The following is a 23284-nucleotide window of genomic DNA, read 5'->3' on the forward strand; positions in this document are numbered from 1 at the left end:
CATGATTTAAAGAGCTAAAGTGCTAAATAACTTGCTCAAAATAATAGCATCAAATAGCCAAATAATAAATACTAACAATCATAGAAAGTTCAATCAAACCCAAGGTATAAACTTTAGAAACACATAATAACATATAAATCCATAACTTGTATATTAACTAAACTTAGAATCAAGTACAAAAGATAAAGATTTAGGAAGGAAATGTAATCCTTGTCACATGAGTTCATCTCCTCCATCTTCATCTCCATCTTCATCTTTGCCTAACTAATAAACAAGAAGGATGAACTACTAGTTAAACTATCCTATCCTATACTAACCTAACGCTAAGAAAATGTAAGAACTACATTTTTGTGGTATTTCTTGCACTCTCCAAGCTCACCTTAATCTTGAAAGTCCATGGCTATATATAGAGGACTCTAGTCAAGAAATGAGCCTTTAAACATCCCTTTTTACAGCTGCAAAGTGGTTGTCAATGTCCATCAATAACTGTGAATTATTGGAGAAGGAAACAAGTTGTACAAGTGGAGAGTAGCCATTTCTGACCATAATCCGGCCAAGAATCCGACATAATTTGGCCGGATTGTCGACCGGATTGCTCCCCTACTTTCATTTGCAATTTCTGTTCAGTCTTCAGTGTTGCTCCAATTCTGCTTCAAGTTCAACTGAACTTTTCTTAATGATAGAAACTGAATTAACTCTTGACCAAAACATGAAACTTGTAGCCCTTTGAGTTAGCTTTCCAATGCATCAAGAGTTACCTCATTTAGATTTGTGTAGGCTGAGAAATGACCGAAATACCTTTGATTGCTCACTGCTTTGTCTCAGCTTCGACCATAGAAAATTAGCTACTGTAATTCTATTTTTTGACCTAGACAGCCTTCAAATTGGATTTCAATGTCTTCACATGAATTGTAGATCTATCTCTTATATTCAAAATGGTTCAAGAATCATCTCAATCCGATCACTGTAGCTCAAGTTATGGCTAAAATACGAAGATGTGTCAAAACTGTCAACTTCCTTTCATCCAAAGGAAGTATGTTTCTAACTCCTATACAAATTATGGACAAAATGCAAGTAAAAAGTGACAAAACTTCATTTAAACACTTAAGAACATTTTACACTAATTATAGCCAAAATGATCCATTTTCTTCCTATAATATAGCCAAAGTGACTAAAAATAACATAAAATATCATTCAAATATAACATAAATTAGTCACTTGTCAATATTACTTTAAAATGAGGTGGATTGATTACTACATAAAGTGACATACCAGTAAAGGGAAGTACTTTGACAGCAATAAAACCCATAATATAACCCATTAATTGAAATGGCATGTAACTTATTAGAAATATTGCAAACAGGAATAACTTCCCTACAGTATAAATTAAAAAATAAACATCCAACAAAGGGATTAAATGCACATCCTCAATAAAGATGTGCAAGATTACATCTATAAAAAGGATGGGGCATAGTATCAAGAGAAAGACAACCACTCATGACATAAATTGTCATATTTGACATCAAGCGAAAACTACGAAATTAAGAAATCCATGAAAGGAATTGAAATCCCATTAAGGAATAACCAATTTGCTACAGCATTTCTATACCATAATTGTTGAGGAAGATTTATCTAATAACATTGTCCTTCCATCAACAAAGCATAGTGACAGGGTGCATAATTGATATTAAATTTTTGTATAATTTTTCCCTTAATTTTAGCCAAATATTATTTTAATTGATAGATTCTACTTATATTTGGTTAATGGGGCTAATTGTAGGAAAATGAACAAAACGTGATTAAAAGAGCAATTTTCCAGTATGTTAAGAGTCAATTTGATAGTGGCACGATTGAAACCTGCTTTCAAGTCCAAAAGACTCGAGAATTTATTGCGCACGGGGATTTCCTAGTTCGAGTCAACTATGGACAGCTTTTGATTGAAGATTTGGAAATTTCTATTATCTTTATTAGTTTTAGTATTGGACTAGGAAACTTGGAATATTATCTTTTATAGTTTCTTTTTCTATTTAGAAAACATGTTTTTATTATGAGTAGTAGATGCGAAGTAGGAAACAAAGAATAAGGGAAGTCAGCTTTCTCCCGTTTGATTTGTACTTCAGAGGGTAGAAACATCAAGCGTCGACAAGCAGAGAGAATTTTCTTCTTTTTTTCTTTTCCATTGTTTTATTTTCCATTGTGGAACTTCATGCAATTTTTCACCAATGGAATTGCGTGGGTTACTCTCAATGGAGAGTAACTAATTTTCTTTTCTAGTCAAGAAATAAAAAAGAATTTGGTTTATCTACATCCGTGAGATCTAATTGGTTTTATTAATTTTTTTATTCGTTAGTATTCATATGTTTTCTGATTTAGTTTCTCATCCTTGTTTTGTTGTTTGAATATCAAGAATCCGATATTTAATTTAACTTGACAAACTAATGTTAATTAAGATAGCTAAATCCGTAATTATTTAATTATTTTAAATTAGTGACGACTAACGTGATTGGTTCCATGTTAGGGAGATACACAATTTGATTTAAATAAACTCTGGTAGTGTGTTTATTGATTAGAGCGGGGTGTTTCTAGTTCCTAATGCAATCAAGGGATTAAGTTCTATGAGCTTACCTAGTGTTATTTCTTGATTAGGGAAGTAGTTAGCGGGCTTACCTTAACTATCGAAATAGTAAGGAAAAGTTGGTTGTCATCACTTGTTTTGCAACTATAACTTGTTTATTAACAAATAAATGAAATAATTATTGCATCAATGATCAGTTGTATAAACCACTTACGAAGTTGTAACCTTGGCTAGAGCTTGTTAATCCTTGATTTAATTTAATTTACTTTCATTTAATTATTTTTATTTTCATTGAGTATTTTATTTTAATCTTAATTCTCTAAAACCCCTTGATTGGCTTCACTTGGAAAGAAACAGATTTTCTCCCTAATTCCTATGGAGACGACCCTACTTACCATTATACTCGAATAAATATTTTGTGAGTTGAATTTTATTATTGCACAAACCCGACACTTATCACATAGATTATTCTTTTGCTACAAAAGCAATTTTTAATAGCATTTCTCCAATTAATTTTGGAAAACTAAAACCATACTAAAATGGTCAAAGACATGAAGATAATAGGAAGAAATATAGTCAATAGTATTAGATCCGGTCCCATTGTTTGTTGATTCTCCTTGATCGCTTCATGACGTTCTAAGTCAAGTGATGGAGAAATCTTGAGTAAAAGGTCAACACAAAAATATAGATCTTACTCTGATACCATGATAAATTTTAGAAAATGGTGTTGTTATTTATGATGTTCCACTTCCAATGTCATTGACATTGTTAAGAGTTTATAGGAATTGCCTTACAAAGATAATGGTTAGAAAAAATAAAATCATATCAAACTAAAGATCAAATTACAAGATAAAATCCTATCAAACTAGAATTCAAATTATAAATCAAATAATTTGATCCAACAGCTTATTATATAAGATGTTGTTAAAATTAAAAACTAAAAACTAACTAACCTCATCATGATAAATTTTAGAAAAGGGTATTTTTATTCATGATGTTTCAATGTCATGGACATTGTCAAGAGTTTATATAGAAACTAGTGTAAATACCCGTGCTACGCATGGTGCTGACATTATTAAAAAAATGAAAATAAAAGGGTGAATTAAAAAAGGTTAAAAAATTGTACCAACACAATTAAAATATAATATCTGTCTAACAATAGTTTGAAATATGATAGAATGTGTATATTATTCAAAAATTATCTTTTTTCGGAAGATAGATCCTAAAAAAATAATAGAAATTTATATTAGAAAATGAATGATTTATGAATAAAAATGAATGTAATTAAATGTTGTTAAAATAAAATACTTACATGTATTATGCATTCGATTTGATAATCTTGCATGAAGGTGCGAACACTCTTCACACCAATCAACTTTTAGTACGAAAGCCAAAATTGGTGATTTAATTAATTTTGTTGAATTTTGTGGAATGCGTAGTACAAATGAAAATGTATGATCTTTGCATGAATTGATTCGTTGGTTGAACAACCTATCAACATTGTCTTGAGAATTAAGTACGTGCGAAATTCAAAATTAATGTATTTTTTTACATAGTTTATAAATAGCATTATAAAAAATAAACATATATCAAGAAATTCTACCTTCCTTTGTAATTCTCTGAGATAAGAAGCATTACAATCAAATATGAATCGTGCATGTCTGTCCTGCAGATTAAGATGCATGTTACCACTGGAATCTTTGATTTGTATGTTAACATTGTACCTGTTTGACAAATAAAATGTTATATACAATACAGAAAATTTTGTTGAAATTAAAGGTACATGAAATTAATTACCTAACAACAGTGTCGACCACGTCATTACAATGCATACACATTATTTTTGAAAAATGACCTTCACATAGTTATCCACATTTTTTGCATAACTCATAGAACATGTTTTCTATGTTAATGCTCTGAATGTAAGCAAGTATTCAAAAATATTTAACCTAATAAGAATGAAAGAAGGTATAGGTTATGATTATAAATTAAAAAATTTGTGCAATAATTAAATTAAATATAGTAAGTTTACCGTGCGCATGATTGTATATTCGGATATCCATATTCTCTTTGAATTTACTATCAACAATGCTTGTGATGTTGTAAAATTGCTTGACCTCAACCACGTAACTAACTTTCGAGCACATGTATCATTTTCAAACCTACAATTTTTTGAAATATATGTTGATAAGAGTATGAATCAACATTAAAAGTTTAATGTAGTGTTACGGATGGAACTCATCAACCGCGAAGTTATCGAGCAAAATCTAAAATGTGATTGATATACAATTTGCTAACTCCAATTGTACAAAGTGATGGTCCTGCATAGTATGGTTATATTCGCTAAAAAACTATTCAAATTATATAGAGTATAAGTAAAATCATTTGATTTACCTCTGAAATTTCGGACGCAAATACTACATGCTAGTAAAATATTATTTTTTTTGTAACAGACTGATATTATAGAATTTATAGTATATTCAATAACTTGATACTCAAATCACCGATGAGGCAAAGTTTGTCTAAATAAGCTTTACAGTGTCCTAACTCCTTGCAAAAAAAAAAAGCACTAAATAGTCCTAATTGGCATCGCAAGTTACGGCAACGTGCCCGTGCCATTTAGGCCTATTTTTTTTTTTTTTGGTCAAAATCTAGTCCTAACTGGTTTTGTTGTTGCTTGATCATGTTGTATGCTTGCGAATTAAAATTGTATTAAAATAGCATGTAAATGAGCATTTGTCTTTAATTAAGGAGTAAAAAGGATTTAAAGTATAAATAACAAACTATAAACGGTTTATGAAGTAGATTATGGGAAAGTTTTAAATTTTAAATTTGAGTGGTGATAGGGTTGGTTATAACCCACTACTTTTTATGTATTAAAATAAATATAAAAATCTATAACCCACTACTTGTTACGTTCTTGGGATTTTTTTTAGAGTTAAATATAGTAAACCCCTTAACTTTACATTTAGTTGCACTTTACCCCCTTAACTTTAATTTTAGTTGCACATTTGTAATTTTTTGAAACGTGATTGTAATTTACAAAGCTCATTTGTAGGGGTGGTTATAGGGTTAGTGTGGTGTCAAATATTTCTTAATTATAAAAATGCAACATTGTATTAAAATAGCATACGAATGAGCATTTGTCTTTAATTAATAAGTAAACAGGATTTAAAGTATAAATAACAAACTATAAACAGTTTATGAAGTAGATAGTGGGAATGTTTTAAATTTTAAATTTGATTGGTGATAGGGTTAGTTATAACCCACTACTTTTTATGTGACAAAAATACACCCCAAGACTAAAGTCATGAACTTCTACGTGTCGGACACGAACTCTTTAACTTCTAAACAATGACCAGAAAATCAACCAGCCAAAGCAAATTAGTTCTCACAAGTCTTTCTCAGCAGTCGGGAAGCCACTTCGAGACAGTCGACTTCAGTTTTGGTCTGGGTTTTTGATTCTTGTGGTCAACATTGATAAATCAACTAAATCAGTTAATGAAAATTAATTCGAAAGAATTTCTCTGGAGCTATTTAAAGTTTTGGTTCTGCAAAATTTTACAACTGACAAAGGGAAAGAACCTAACCAAGAACAGATATGGAGAGGTTGGAGATGGAGAAAAGGCTTCTTGATGCTGCCTTAGAAGGCGATGAAAAGACTCTATATGAGTTGCTTAAAGAAGACAAACTGGTGCTTCATAGAGTTTCTCCTTCGTCCCAATTTCAATCCTATACAAATAGCGATAATTCGAGGGCATCAAAGATTTGTTGAAGCAATTTTGGATCATAATCCTGAGCTATTGGGGAACCTTGAATATTCAGGTCAAAAATGGTCGTCCCTTCACTTGGCATCAGTTAGAGGTCATCCGAGAATTGTTGAAGCATTGGTAAATGCTAATCCTGATATGTGTTTCGATTGTGATCAAGATGGAAGGAACCCTCTTCATGTTGCTGCCATGAAAGGCAAAGTTGGAGTGTTGGAACTGTTGGTTCATGCAAGGCCTTTTGCAGCTCGGGAAAAGACTAAACGTGGGGAGACCATCTTGCATTTGTGTGTGAAGTATCATCAGTTCGAAGCACTGAAGAAGGTGGTGGAGGCCGTGGATGATGATGAATTCTTGAATCAAAAAGATGGTGAAGGCCTTACCATATTGCATTTGGCTGTTATTGGCAAGCAAATTGTGGTACGACAATGTTAGGTGACATAGGTGCCTGCGGATGAGACGATTTTCATTTCGTGTTTTCTTTCATAAATAACATTAACTTTTTATGTTTTACTTTGCACCCTTCACCTATGCTCAGATTTTTTCTTTAGTTTTTCAATTTAAGATGTAACACTTTCGTCCCTAAATATAAAATTTGTCCCAATTAAATAAAAGGGTCGATAGAAGTGAAATAGTAGATTTTATACTTAAATAGGACACAATTTATACTTTAAGGATTAAAGTGAGACAGATTTTATATTTTAGAGACAAATTTGATATAAATTTTATATTTAGGACTAAAATATTCTATTTTAAAGTTTAATCAGTAAAGTGAGAATTTAGTTTTTGTACTCCGCCCTCTCTCTAAATTTTTATATCCATTCACTTTTATTATAATTCGTTTCTTTTCTCCACCCTTTCTTGCATTCGTTTCACACCCTATATAGTAATAGAATGTTTCATCAATCTTGAATAGACCATTAATACTCAAGGTCAAAGAGTACAACTGTGACTTGGCAACCGAGTGATCATAAAACCTCTAGATTCATAATTTTTAGGTCCATTGAATGGCAGTATTCACCCTTGAAATTAACAATTTTGCAACCAGTAGCATCATAACCATAAGAATATTACATTAAATTGGTTTCACAAAATTAGTCTAACAATACCCAAATACTTGTCCCCATTCTACTTGAGCCCTTTTCCTTTGAGGATTTCAATTAAATACATCTTTTACCATATTGTCCTCATTCTACCTGAGTCTTGCAATAAAATTACACAATTAGCTTGTAGGATCCAAGGTTTCACTAGTCCATTTCAATCCACTTAAGGATAAAATGATCATTTTAATTTTTTTTACACCATATTCCAACTTGTTTACACCATAGAAGCAAACTGGTTTGAAATGAACTTGTGAAGCTGATCCCCTTAGCTTGTATGGGAGAATCTTTAATATGCAAGCATTTCTTTATGCTTTCCATTTCACTGTCTGGATAACAATGGAGAAAAGTGATGAACCATATAGGAGCATATCTAATGCTAAAATTAAAAATAAAGAGTATATATTTAGTGCTGATAATGCATTTGCCACATATTATCAAATATTTGCTTACTACCAAAATAGATCTCAATGCTAAAAATGCAAAAGGGCACACAGCATTGAATATGGTTCTACAGAATCCCAATAATAGGCAAAACGAGATCAATAACTCTCTTCGACAAGCAGGTCCATTAACAGATGATGAAATCACAAATCGGCAATCAAATTTTGATCAAGGAAAATGGATGGAACAGAAAAGCAAAAGCACTAATGATAGTTGCATCGCTTATTGCAAATATGGCTTTCCAAGCTGGCATAAACCCCGCGGGAGGAGTTTGGCAACCCTCTTCATCTTGCAGCCGTCAAAGCCAGAGTTGAGGTTCTAAAAATGTTGGCTGATGCGAGACCGTTTGCATCCAGAGAAAACCTACCAAACATAGGGAGACTATTTTGCATGTGTGTGTGAAGTATAATCAGTTAGATGCTCTGAAGAAGCTGGTGGAAATTGTGGATGATGATGAGTTCTTGAATCGGAAGGATGGTGATGGCCTCAGCATACTGCATGTGGCTTTTATTTCCAAGCAAATTCAGGTATTACCAACAACAATTTGAATATATTAATTTTGATGTCAAATTGATTATGTGTTCCTTCTTCCTCTTTAAGGAAGGGATTGGCGAGAAAAAGCAAAATGAAGGCATTAGTCGGACACGGCTTTCTTGTAGACTTGTACAGCGTGAAAAATAAAGTTTGGAGGGGGGAACCAAATGAGTCTGTTTTTTTGGTATGTCACGGTCTAAGTAAATCAAAAAATCCACTCAAGTCTTGGCCTTATCAATACCCTTAACCATTAGATCACCTTAAACTCTTTAACTATTTTGTTAAATGATGTGTTCCTTTTCAAATTGTTGAGTATTTCTCTTTTGTTCTATCCATGTTTAAGCATAAAATTTATATGTATTACTTTCAATTTGTCTGATCGGAGGAGCACAATGATAGTGGTATTATATGCCAGTAAACCAAGCGTGCAGAACTTAAATAAGCCCAATTTGCCTAATTGGACTCCCAAGCAAAATACTAAAAGTTCATAGAGAGAGTGAAGAAAATTTAGAAGAAAAAGGAGTAGGAAAAGAAAAAAAAAATGAAATCTATACCTAAATTTTAGTTATCAGATGCTCTATGGGTTTTAACAGAAACCCATTTCTGTTAACTAATTAATGATAATGATTGATGAACATTTATCAAACGGTTCATAAAAATCTCGCTACAGATATTTATATTGTAACGTTCTTGTGACTATTTACATAGCTAATGCTGCGTATAATTTTTTGAGCTATCATATCAATTCCTCTTAAATACAGCATATGTTCATTATTTGAGTTGGAGTTAAATGGAAAACTTGCCGTAACTAAATTTTGAACATTTGCAAAGAAATTATTGGCTAATCCCCAGATTTAACTTTCATCACACATCATCATCATCAACGACTTTCTGTCCACCAAACCACGCCTTAGGTCGTACTTAATTTGATTCAAAAGTTGAATACAAAACCAAGCACGTAAAGTGTGACAAAAATACACCACAAGACTAAGTCATGAACATTTATTATTCGTTGACAAAACTGTAAAAATGGTTTGAGAATCATCTCAATCCGATCATTGAAGCTCAATTATAGCTGAAATACGAAAATGTGTCAAAGCTGTCAACTTTCCTTTTCATCCAAATGAAGTACATTTCCAACTCCTATACAAATTATGGACCAAATTCAAGTAAAAAGTGACAAAAACCTCATTTAATCACTTGAAAGAATTTTAAACTAATTATAGTCAAAATAATCCATTTTCTTCCTACAGTATTTCCAAAGTGACTAAAAATAACATAAAATATCATTCAAATATAGCGTAAATTAGTCACTTGTCACATTTGCAAAGAAATAATTGGCTAATCCCCAGATTTAACTTTCATCACACATCATCATCAACGACTTTTTGTCCATTTTTTGCTTGAAAAATTTTTTGTTCATTTTCTCTGTAGGTCCACCAAAGCACGATTTAGGTCGTTCTTAATTTAATTCAAAAGTTGAATACAAAATCAAGCACGTTCTCAATTTAATTGAAAAGTTGAATACAAAACCAAGCACGTAAAGTGTGACAAAAATACACCACAAGACTAAGTCATGAACATTTACTAATCAAATTCGTTGACACAACTCGGCTCTCTCTGCAGTCAGCACCCCACTGCTAGAAAGTCAACTAATGCTTTAGTCTGGGTTTTTGAATATTGGGCCTTGCGACTTTCCGGTCTCTCATGGGTGCCCTGGGAAAACCGTAATGGAGTCAACTTTGATACATCAACTGAAACAGTTAACAAAAATTAACTCGATATAAACTTTTGGTTCTGCAAAATTTTACATTTAACAAAGGGGAAGGACCTAATCAAGAACAGATATGCAAGGGTTGGAGATGGAGAAAAGGCTTCTTGATGCTGCCATAGAAGGCGATGAAAAGACTCTACATGAGTTGCTTCAAGAAGACAAACTGGTACTTCATAGAGTTTCTCTTTCTTTTTCCAATTTCAATCCTATACAAATAGCTATAATTCGAGGGCACCAAAAATTTGTTGAAGCAATTTTGGATCATAATCCTGAGCTATTGGGGAGCGTAGAAGATTCAGGTCAAAAATGGTCGTCCCTTCACTTGGCATCAGCTAGAGGTCATTTGAGAATTGTTGAAGCATTGGTTAATGCTAATCCTGACATGTGTTTCGATTGTGATCAAGATGGAAGGAACCCTCTTCATGTTGCTGCCATGAAAGGCAAAATTGGAGTGTTGGAAGTGTTGATTCATGCGAGGCCTTTTGCTGCTCGGGAAAAGACTAGACGTGGGGAGACCATCTTGCATTTGTGTGTGAAGTATCATCAGCTGGAGGCATTGAAGAAGTTGGTGGAGGCCGTGGACGATGATGAATTCTTGAATCAAAAAGATGGTGAAGGCCTTACAATATTACATTTGGCTGTTATTGGCAAGCAAATTGAGGTACGACAATGTTTGGTGGCATAGGTGCCTGTGAATTAGATTATATTTTTATTTCGTGTTGTCTGTCATAAACAATGTAGCTTTTTATGTTTCACTTTGCACCCTTCCATCTATGCTTAGATTTTCACTTTAAGTTTTAGACTTTAAAATGTAACACTTTATTTTTTAAATATAAAGTTTGTCCCAATGAAGCAAAATAGTTGATAGAAGTTGAACAAATTTCATGTTTAAATAGAACATAATTTATACTTTAGAGATTAATGTGAGATGGGTTTTATATTTTTAGGGACAAAACTTGATATAAATTTCATACTTTAAGAATTAAAATATTTTGCAATATTGCAATTAAAGACAAACTTAACAATTTTGCAAGGAATATTTCTCTTACCATAGTATCATAACCATAAAAATATTATTCTAAATTGGTTTCACACAATTAGTCTAACAATACCCAAATACTTGTCCCCATTCTACTTGGGACCCTTTTACTCTAAGCATTTCAATTAAATATATCTTTTACCATATTGTCCTCATTCTACTGGGGTCTCATAATCGAATTACACAATTAGCTTGTAGGATCCGAGGTCACACTAGTCCATTTCAGCCCACATAAGGGTAAAATGATCATTTAAAAAAAAAATTTTACACCCAATTTCAAATAGTTTACACCATAAAGGCAAACTAGTTTGAAAATGGAACTTGTGAAGTTCATCCTCTTGGCTTGTATAGGAGAATCTTTAATTGGCGCAAGCATCTCTTGATACTCGTCGTCTGGATAACGATGGAGAAAGTGATTAACCTTATAGTAGCATGTTTCTAATGCTGATTATGCATTTGCCACAGATCATCAAATATTTGCTTACAACCAAAATAGATATCAACTCTAACAATGCAAAAGGGCACACAGCATTGAATGTGGTTCCACAGAATCCCAAGGTTAGCCAAAAGGAGATTGAAAACTCTCTTCGACAAGCAGGGGCATTAACGGCTGATGAAATCACAAATCAGCAATCAAATTTTGGTCAAGGAAAATGGATGGAACAGAAAAGCAAAGCGCTAATGGTAGTGGCATCGCTTATTGCAAATATGGCTTTCCAAGCTGGCATAAACCCCGCGGGAGGAGTTTGGCAAGATGATCAAACAGAACAATCGCAAGGAAATCCTTCACTAAATAATCCACATAAAGCAGGAAAATCCATCATGGCTTATCACGACATTCTGATTTATCGATGTTTCATTACTCAAAACACCATTGCATTTGTTTCATCTCTGGGCACAATCTCGCTGCTTATCAGTGGGCTTCCCTTCAGGCGCAAGGTCTTCATGTGGATCTTGAATGGGGTTATGTGGTTAACTGCAAGTTCAATTATATATAGTTATGGATTATCAATAGGTTTTGTGACACCAGATCGTGAGGTTAAAAGAGAAAGGCCTTATGCTGTTGCAACTGTTGCATGGATGTTTGTGATAACAATCTATCTTCTGGGAATAAGTGGTGTTACAAAAAAGAGGTGGAATCTCTGCGGGAGAATAAAATGGAGACCGAGAAATAGTGCGAGTGCAGTGGTTGAAAACCACAGAAATAGTAGTAATCGAGTAGAGCTTCAAATATAGTTTTCTTAAGGACTGAACTCCACTTTCCACCCCCGAATTGTACTACTTTTTTAGTATGCACCTGAAATATTAATTTTAGATAATTTGCACCCCAAGCTATAAAGTTTGATTCATTTAAGTCCAATCGATGACAATATTAGCAAAATTAAGAAATAAAAGAACATACAAATCTATGATAATAGCCAAAAAGTGGTCAAAATGAGTCCAGGGATGACAATCAGAATAAAATGAAACATTATCATTAATTTACACATTCTTTATCTCATTAATTTTGCTAAACCATACAAATCAATGGTAATGTACTGAAAGTGGTCAAAAAAAATTAGAAGGTCATTGTTAGAATAAAATGATATATTGTCATTAATCTGCATTGTCCTTTATTTTGCTAATTATTTTGTTAACATTATCATTGATTGGATTTAAATGGGACAAATTTGTGAGTCGAGGTTCATAGAGAGTAAAGAAAATTTAGAAGAAAAAGGAGTAGGAAAAGAAAAAATATATAAAATCTATACCTAAATTTTAGTTATCAGACACTCTATGGGTTTTAACAGAAACCCATTTCTGTTAACTAATTAATGATAATGATTGATGAACATTTATCAAATGGTTCATAAATATCTTGAGAATCTCGCTACAAATATTTATATTGTAACGTTCTTGTGATTATTTACATAGATAGTGCTGTGTATAATTTTTTGCTCTATCATATCAATTCCTCTTAAATACAGCATATGTACATTATTTGAGTTGGAGTTAAATGGAAAACTTGCCGTTAACTAAATTTTAAACATTGTGACGGGAATTTTAACATAAGTTCAAGTTTAAATTCAATTTATACCCGTTTTAACTATAAGTATACAGGTCAACTAGTAATTTAAGGCATATATCGGGTTGATCCCACGAGAAAGATTGGACAATTACCGGCACTATTAAAACTTCTCTATTATTTAGACGAACAAAGAATTAAAAGAGATAAAACTATGCTAAACTTATGCAAGAAAATAGTAAATAAAAATTCCATAGGTTATGGTATTCCTAACTACTCATGCAAGTGCTATTTTTGGATCATTGAATACTACTATCTTGGCTAGTTATGGCGTAATTTCCTTATGTATGTGAAACCTACTTTCGTAGTGAATCAACTATGCTTATAACTAATCCATACCCACTCTCGTGATTATGAAATTAGTTACGAGTTCATTTCTTCTATGAAATTACATGAAATGAATCACTAAAACCACATAGGTGCACCTCGATCTACTCTCGTGAGTGTACTTCCTAGGTTTAGCACTTCTTGAACTAGTGTTAAATTTCAATTTTCATTGAAGAACCAACACCTTTAAATAATCACAATTAATGGTACCAAATTAATCATGATTTAAAGAGCTAAAATGCTAAATAACTTGTTCAAAATAATAGCATCAAATAGCCAAATAATAATCACTAACAATTATAGAAAGTTCAACCAAATCCAAGGCATAAACTTTTAAAGACACATAATAAACATAAAAGCCAAAACTTGTATATTAACTTAACTTAGAATCCAATACAAAAGATAAAGAGTTGGAAAGGTAAAGTAACCCTTGTCACATGAGCTCTTTCCTTGCCTTCTTCATCTTTGCCTAGCTAATAAAAAAAAAGGATGAACTATTAGTTAAACTATCCTATACTAAACTAACCTAACACTAAGAAAATGTAAGAACTACATTTTTATGGTATTTCTTGAACTCTCCAAGCTCTCTTGAATCTTGCAAGTCCATGACTATTTATAGATAATTTAGTCAAGAAATGAGGCTTCAAACATTATTTTTACAGCTGCAAAGTTGTTGTTACACGTCCATCAATAACTGTGAATTATTGAAGGATGAAACAAGTTGTGCAAGTGGAGAGCAGCCATTTCTGACCAGAATCCGGCCACAAATCCGGCCAGATTGTCGGCCGGATTGCTCCTCTGCCATTCTTAGCAATTTCTATTCAATCTTCAAGGCATTCCAATTTTTCATCAACTTAAACTAAACTTTTCTTGATGATAGAAGCTGAATTAACTCTTGACCAAAACATAAAACTTATAGCCCTTTGAGTTAGCTTTCCAATGCATTAAGAATTACCTCATTTAGATTTGTGTAGGTTGAGAAATGACTGAAATACCCTTGACTGCTCACTGCCTTGTCTCAACTTCGACCATAGAAAATTAGCTACTATAATTCGGCTTTTTGACCTCGAAAACCTTCAAACTAGATTTTGATGTCTTTACATAAATTGTAGATCTATCTCTTATCTTCAAAATGGTTTGAGAATCATCTCAATTCGATCATTGAAGCTCAATTATAGCTGAAATACGAAAATGTGTCAAAGCTGTCAACTTTCCTTTTCATCCAAATGAAGTACATTTCTAACTCCTATACAAATTATCGACCAAATCCAAGTAAAAAGTGACAAAAACCTCATTTAATCACTTGAAAGAATTTTAAACTAATTATAGTCAAAATAATCCATTTTCTTCCTACAGTATTTCCAAAATGACTAAAAATAACATAAAATATCATTCAAATATAGCGTAAATTAGTCACTTGTCACATTTGCAAAGAAATAATTGGCTAATCCCCAGATTTAACTTTCATCACACATCATCATCAACGACTTTTTGTCCATTTTTTGCTTGAAAAAGTTTTTTGTTCATTTCTCTGTAGGTCCACCAAAGCACGATTTAGGTCGTTCTTAATTTAATTCAAAAGTTGAATACAAAATCAAGCACGTTCTCAATTTAATTGAAAAGTTGAATACAAAACCAAGCACGTAAAGTGTGACAAAAATACACCACAAGACTAAGTCATGAACATTTACTAATCAAATTCGTTGACACAACTCGGCTCTCTCTGCAGTCAGCACCCCACTGCAGAAAGTCAACTAATGCTTTAGTCTGGGTTTTTGAATATTGGGCCTTGCGACTTTCCGGTCTCTCATGGGTGCCCTGGGAAAACCGTAATGGAGTCAACTTTGATACATCAACTGAAACAGTTAACAAAAATTAACTCGATATAAACTTTTGGTTCTGCAAAATTTTACATTTAACAAAGGGGAAGGACCAAATCAAGAACAGATATGCAAGGGTTGGAGATGGAGAAAAGGCTTCTTGGTGCTGCCTTAGAAGGCGATGAAAAGACTCTGTATGAGTTGCTTCAAGAAGACAAACTGGTGCTTCATAGAGTTTCTCTTTCTTTTTCCAATTTCAATCCTATACAAATAGCTATAATTCGAGGGCACCAAAAATTTGTTGAAGCAATTTTGGATCATAATCCTGAGCTATTGGGGAACGTAGAAGATTCAGGTCAAAAATGGTCGTCCCTTCACTTGGCATCAGCTAGAGGTCATTTGAGAATTGTTGAAGCATTGGTAAATGCTAATCCTGACATGTGTTTCGATTGTGATCAAGATGGAAGGAACCCTCTTCATGTTGCTGCCATGAAAGGCAAAATTGGAGTGTTGGAAGTGTTGATTCATGCGAGGCCTTTTGCTGCTCGGGAAAAGACTAGACGTGGGGAGACCATCTTGCATTTGTGTGTGAAGTATCATCAGCTGGAGGCATTGAAGAAGTTGGTGGAGGCCGTGGATGATGATGAATTCTTGAATCAGAAAGATAGTGAAGGCCTTACCATATTGCATTTGGCTGTTATTGGCAAGCAAATTGAGGTATGACAATGTTTGGTGACATAGATGCCTGCGAATTAGATTATACTAGTGTGAATATCCGTACTATGCACGATGCTGATATTATTGAACAAAATGAAAATAAAATGGTGAATAAACAATGTAGCTTTTTATGTTTCACTTTGCACCCTTCCATCTATGCTTAGATTTTCAGTTTAAGTTTTAAACTTTAAAATGTAACACGTTATTTCCTAAATATAAAGTTTGTCCCAATAAAGTAAAATAGTTGATAGAAGTGGAACAAATTTCATGTTTAAATAGAACATAATTTATTCTTTAGAGATTAATGTGAGACGGGTTTTATTTTTTCAGAGACAAAAATTGATTTCAATTTTATACTTTAAGAATTAAAATATTTTATTTCAAAGTTTTAAAGAGTAAAGTGGGAAATTCGATTACAACTAAAGAGTGCAAAACAAAATTAATTTAGAGACTAACATGTTCATTAATGATTTTGATTTTCTTTCTAACTTATATTTGTCTCTGATCATTTGTACACCCACGTCTCTCCACCTTTTTATACCCATTCGCTTGGAACACAATTTGTTTCTTTTCTCCTCCCTTTTTTGCGTTCCTTTCACACCCATAGTAATAGAATAGGCCCTTAATGCTTATGGTCAAAGAGTACAAGCGCGACTTGGATACCGAATGGCCATTCAACCTCTAGATTCGTATTTTTTAGGTCCATTGAATGCTAAAATTAAAAATAAAAAAGTATATATCTAATGCTGATAATACATTTGCCACAGATCATCAAATATTTGCTTACTTCCAAAATAGATCTCAACTCTAAGAATGCAAAAGGGCACACAGCATTGAATATGGTTCCACAGACTCCCAAGGATAGCCAAAAGGAGATTGAAAACTCTCTTCGACAAGCAGGGGCATTAACGGCTGATGAAATCACAAATCAGCAATCAAATTTTCATCAAGGAAAATGGATGGAACAGAAAAGCAAAGCATTAATGGTAGTGGCCTCGCTTATTGCAAATATGGCTTTCCAAGCTGGAATAAACCCCGCGGGAGGAGTTTGGGAAGATGATCAAACAAAAGATTCGCAAGGAAATCCACACAGTGCAGGACAATCCATCATGGCTTATCACAATATTCAGTCTTATCGGTACTTAATTACTTATAACACCGTTGCATTTGTTTCATCTCTGGGCACAATCTCACTGCTTATCAGTGGGCTCCCCTTCAGGCACAAGGTCTTCATGTGGATCTTGAATGGGGTTATGTTGTTAACTGCAACTTCAATTTTATTGAGTTATGGAACATCAATAGGCTTTGTCACACCAGAGGCTACAAAAGAAAGGCCTGGTAGTTTTGCATTTAATGCATGGATGTTTGTGATAACAATCTATCTTCTGGGAATAAGTGGTGTTACAAATAAGTGGCGCAAGCTCTGTGGAAGAATAAAATGGAGACCAAGAAATAGTGTGAGTGCAGTGGTCGAAACCACAAGAATAGTAATCGAATAGAGCTTCAAATTTAGTTTTCTTAACTAAGTCCTCCCTTTGTTTGAAAATAACCAGGGGCACAAGTCCCGCGCAAGCCGCGGGAGTTGGTGCATGTGGATAGAATTTTTGTTTATGTTGAAAGAAAGCATCCATAAGTTTGACATATTGCTACTATATTAAATAGAAGCGTTTTTTGAGTTACTGATGGTAAAGTTATTTCAGAAAATTAGTCGAAGTCTTGAGTTTCATATTTCAAAGTCGTTGTTGAGACAAATTGAAATTGCATCATTTATCAAATCAGATGATATCTATTTTTTATAGGTACATATTTATCCAATTTATAGAGTACCAAATCAAAAAAGCCTATTCAAGAAATTTTCTCCCCTTCTCCACCCAAGTTGTTCTCGCAAAACTCAATCATGTTTGTTGGTAACAACTATCAGAATATTGCAATCTAGTCAATTAAAGAAAGCCATCAACACTAAAAATGTGTGTACTTAAGTAGCATATTTTCAACTAATAAAGTCATAAACTGAAACTTAAACTTGCTTGCTAATAAATATAAAAAATTAGTGAAAATTTTTAAAAATAGGAGTATATAGGAGAAAAAAAAAGGAGCTATATAAATTAACCAGCTTATTGTTAATTACATGGAAACAATAACTACAATAACTATTGATAAAACTAATCACCAGAGAAGATGATGGATTTGTAATTGGAAAATATCTCTATTGGAAATTCTTAATTTGGGGATAATGAAATTTTTAAAAACATTAAACAAACAAAGTAATAGAGAAAAAAACAAATTAAACATGTTTTAGATTGCAAAATAGAATTCTACGATAGAACCATCAAAACCAGCATGACAATGAGAAAGAAAGAAAAAATAGGAACAAGAATTTCAAACAAATAGCTACTATGATTGTAACAGTTATTCAAGTATTTAATGGCATAATTACATTAGAAAAGTCACGTATTCACACTGACAAAATAGCAGTGGAGACCATGAGGAAGGAAGGAGAAAGAGCACGCATTCATAGCTATAATAGGAATAGTGACAGGATGTATTCTAATAGACATTCAATAAGTAAATTCCAAATTACAAAATTTAGACTTTAATAACCAATGTTTTAAATACATGTGAGATGGCAACCACCCAAAAATAATATCGAAAGTCTATCAGAGGCAGAAGAAAACAAAGACAATGCAAAAAAGGACAAGAAAGGAATTCATCAGCCACTACAGCATTACTTAAAAGTACTATATGCAATTAATGTGTAAAAAATACCATCCAAAAGGAATTCATCACAGTATTTGCACACTGCATGCCGAATTCCATTTATTTTGCCGTCATCATAGTGATCCCAAGCTCTGGATCTCTTCTTATAGTTTTCCCTCTTTTTTGGATGTTATAGAATCACCACACGTGTCTGAATGAGGAAGTGGTGGATGGAAATCAGATAAGCCTTTATTCTCATTCTCCTCGATGCTAGGGTTCATTTTTGCAGACATATTCAACAATCTATGATAATTGAACAAACAAGCTTAGTACAACAAAACTGAAGACTTTTTACAACATGCAATTGAAGCAATAAAAAAATTATTACAAAATTTTTAGCAAATTACACAATGGCAGAATCCAATTGAAACAATATTAAATTGGGGCAAAATCAATTTTAGGGTAAAATCATCAATTTAGGGCCATCATTACTTGATTAGATTCAAGACAATATAAAGTAAATTTCCACGAACACAAGGGCACATTGAAGAACAATTTATGGCAAGAACTAAGAATCAAAATTCAAACACGTAACACATACAGTAAAATTTCAGAAAAAAGTATAAATTAGGTCACCAATTCATCACATTATTCAATTGAGGTCATAATTTGGGATATCAAATTAGGAATTGATAGGTTGTACTTTTGTCATTTAATTTATAATTATTTCCCCCTTGATTTTACCCAAATATTACATTAATTGGTAGATTCTACTGATATTTGGTGTTGGTTGTATAGATCCGAAGCAAAAAAAAGGTTAAGAATGTGTTTTTTACTAGATTTCTGCGAAATTCGGCGAAGACACATCAAAATTAAAACTTTGAATATCGGGGAAACTCGGGAGTTGAAACATAATCTCCAGCAGTAAGATGAAGTTCCAAGAGTCTCGAATGTGTTACCAAATGAATAGGATGATTTGTTTTATCTGGTTAAGATATGATTTTTTAGAGTCAATTTGACTCCAACTAGGAGAAGTAGTTTAGTAATAGCAGGAAGCAAGACTAGAAAGGCATTATCGTTCGCCTTATCTTTTCTTTTTTCTCGGACTGAATAGAGTAGTACTAGTAGTCTTAGGTTTTGTTTCGGTTCTTCTTAACAAGAAACAAGGCAACTGAATTCTTTTTCTATTCTTATTGAATTCATCTCAATTGAAGAATGGCCTTGGAAATCAATTCAATTATTTTGCGTGCGGCTTTTTCAATGGAGATGAACAGCTAAATTCTCCATTCTAGTCAAAAAGCAATTGAAGATTTGGTTTACCTAAAATTGTAAGATCGAATTGATCATATTTATTTCTTTTATTTACTGGTATTCGCATGTTCTCTGATTTAATTTCTTATGATTATTATTTTATTTGAATATCAAGAGTGCCTGATGTTTAATTCAATCTAATAACCTAAAACCAGTTGGAGCAGTTCAATCCATAATTATTTAATTATTTTAAATTAATGGTGACTGGCATGATTGGGTTTGTGTTAGGAGAACATATAGGTTAATTTAAAATAACCTTTATAGCGTGTTATTTGGTTAGAACGGGCTTTTCTAATTCTTAAAACACTTAGAAAATTGAATTCTAAGGTCATACCTAGGGTTATTTCTTGATTAGGGAAGTAATTAATGGTCGTACCTTAACCACCAATACAGTAAGGAGAAGTTGATAGTCATCACGTGTTTGGCAGTTATAACCTGTTTATCAGTGAGTAAATGAAATTATTATTGCGTCAATGATCAATTGAGTGAACCATTTTCGAAATTATTTCTTAGCTAAAGATTACTCATTATTGATTTAATTTTGTTAAATTGTCATTTAGTTTTTATTTTATTTAATTTATTTGAGTTGTTTAATTATTCACAATTATATAAAAATTTCCCGAACTTTGAACTCTAGAAGAAATGAATTATCCTCAGTTCCTGTGAATTTGATCCTACTAACCATTATATACAAAAATTGTATTTTTTTTGAAGGGAAAATCGTTCAAAACGTCCCTCACATTTTACAAGATGACTTTTTTTGTCCCTCACTTTTAAAAGTGTAATTTTACGTCCCTTACAAATTCATATTGATCAAATTTGGTCCCTACCTAAGTTTTTGACTAGTTTTTGGTCGGAATCCACCACGTGACTTGCATGTGATCATTTTTTAAGGGCAAAATTATCAAATCAAATGTTTACATAATCTGATTCATAGTTCCTAACATTTTACAAAATGAATTTTTTTCGTCCCTAACATTTTAGAAAATGAATTGTTTTGTTCCTCACATTTCAAAAAATGAATTTTTCCATCCCTCACATTTTTCAAAATGAATTTTTTCATCTCTATTTGATCATGTGTATGAATAGCTTTTTTCTATAAACCCACGTATATGTTTATTTGATTTTATCTGAACAGTATGAATAACATGTAATTTATCTCTATTGGATTTCATCTAAACATGCTAATCGTAGTTATACACATGCTATTCAATAAATATATATAGGGGTTTAAAATTAATAATTTTGTTTGAACTCACGTATATATTTATATGATTTCACCATTTGAACCTATTCAATATTTGTGACATTTCTCTTTTGGTAATAATTTATTTATTGAATTGTATAATAAGGTCATCTAATTAATGAGTCCAAAGCCGAATTTTATAATTGTGCTAATAAATTTCAGTTTAAATATAAAATTTCTACTCGACACTTTTAAGATCAACAGTTGAATTACTTGCCTTGTGATTGTCTTAAAATTTGAAAATGCCAATCAATTATTTCTTTTTGTCATACTTTTCTTTTGTTTATTTTTTCTGTCCAAATTTAATTCGATATAAACACTCGATAATATTTAGGATTAAATGTCTTCTTTATTTTCAAATTTCAAGTAAAAGAAAATGAATATAAGTGAAAAACTAACAATTTTTTTAAACCCATGTATATATCTATTTGATTTCATTTAAGCAGTATGAATAGTATGTAATATATCTTTATTTGATTTCACATGCTATTCGTGCTATTCAGGTGAAATCAAATAGATATATACATGAATTTAAAAAAAAATTATTCACACACATGATCAATAAAAAACGAAAAAGTTCATTTTGAAAAATATGAATTATGAAAAAATTCATTTGTGAAATGTTAGGGAGAAAAAAATTTTATTTTATGAAATATGAGGGATTATGAATCGAATTATATAAAATTTGATTTGATAATTTTGCCCTTAAAATATAATCATGTGTAAGGCACGTGGTGAATTCCGACCAAAAATTAGTCGGAAACCTAAGTAGGGACCAAATATGACCAATGTGAATTTGTAAGGGACGTAAAATTACATTTTTAAAAGTAAGGGACGAAAAAAGTTATTTTACAAAATATGAGGGACGTTTTAAACGATTTTTCCTTTTTTGAATAAGTATTTATTATTGTACAGGCCCGCTAGACACTGTTAAGAATCATCTTACCTATTGAAATGTGGCTGTAAGAGGCTGAAAGAAAAGTCGAATACCTTAACTTCTAAGACCAAGAGGAAGAGTCGGTGAGATGGGTAAGATTGAAAGAGAATACTCTCGTTTGGACTTGAATCTTGTAGTCCTTGTGGCTACAAAAAGAAGCTCGAAATGGAATCGTGTAAGAGACTAAGAGAGGTAGGAAAAAAGAGAGGCTAAGCCACTAGGCCGCTAAACCTTAAAAGGTTGAGAGTAAAGTCAACAGCGAGAGTGTGAAATTGTAAGGAATGGCAATCGGTGGCAGCTTGGGTGGGCGTCAAGACAAAAGAGAAAGAGAGATCAACTAGCACTTCAATCCCTAGGCAGCGGCAAAAATGAAATAGGAAAGAGGAATGGCAAAAATGAAAAGAGGGTAGGGTTTAGTTTTTGGGTTGTTTATTATATAGGGATAATTTCAGAAACCTCCCCTGAGGTTTTTGATGCCCCTCCCCTCATAATCCTCGAAGACATAGAGTGAGATAAAGATGACACCTCCCCATTTAACAAAAAGTAGGAAAGCAGACAAGTGGCCTAATTGGTCAATTCATTGAATATCTCCATGATTAACAAGTGCAAAATTTTGCCCCTATATAAAGATTGTTTCTTGACTTTTGGTGTCAAAAAGATTTTGTCACTGTCGATTTTGTCATTTTCATTCCGATATAATCAGCAATAATCACTATCTAACCATTAAAGCCGTGACACCTAAATGATTAAAGTAATTCATCACAATAACTAGTCATTAAAACACACATGTTATGATAATTAATTACAATTAGTGATTACGACATACTCGACGTGTGTATGAATAGTATGTAATATATCTTTATTTGATTTCACATGCTATTCGTGCTATTCAGGTGAAATCAAATAGATATATACATGAATTTAAAAAAAA

The 23284-nt window shown here is 32.4% G+C and overlaps 3 protein-coding genes across 3 annotated transcripts; all 3 read left to right on the forward strand.

The window, feature by feature from the left end:
- Positions 1-6176: 6176 nt before the first annotated feature.
- LOC113693149 (uncharacterized) lies at positions 6177-8567 on the forward strand. Its single transcript, XM_027211723.1, has 4 exons — positions 6177-6345; positions 6401-6762; positions 8243-8413; positions 8487-8567. The coding sequence occupies exons 1-4, from the start codon at positions 6177-6179 to the stop codon at positions 8565-8567; spliced, it is 783 nt and encodes a 260-aa protein (XP_027067524.1).
- A 1648-nt stretch (positions 8568-10215) lies between these two features.
- LOC113694344 (uncharacterized) lies at positions 10216-12549 on the forward strand. The gene is made up of 2 exons (XM_027213274.2): positions 10216-10855; positions 11699-12549. Exons 1-2 carry the CDS (start codon positions 10268-10270, stop codon positions 12467-12469), a joined length of 1359 nt encoding a protein of 452 aa, XP_027069075.1. The 5' UTR covers positions 10216-10267; the 3' UTR covers positions 12470-12549.
- A 3025-nt stretch (positions 12550-15574) lies between these two features.
- On the forward strand, positions 15575-17780 carry LOC113691313 (uncharacterized). Its single transcript, XM_027209415.2, has 2 exons — positions 15575-16162; positions 16930-17780. The coding sequence occupies exons 1-2, from the start codon at positions 15575-15577 to the stop codon at positions 17659-17661; spliced, it is 1320 nt and encodes a 439-aa protein (XP_027065216.1). The 3' UTR covers positions 17662-17780.
- The last annotated feature ends 5504 nt before the right edge of the window (positions 17781-23284 follow it).

The sequence above is a fragment of the Coffea arabica genome, chromosome 6c, assembly GCF_036785885.1.
Source record: "Coffea arabica cultivar ET-39 chromosome 6c, Coffea Arabica ET-39 HiFi, whole genome shotgun sequence".
NCBI lineage: Eukaryota > Viridiplantae > Streptophyta > Magnoliopsida > Gentianales > Rubiaceae > Coffea > Coffea arabica.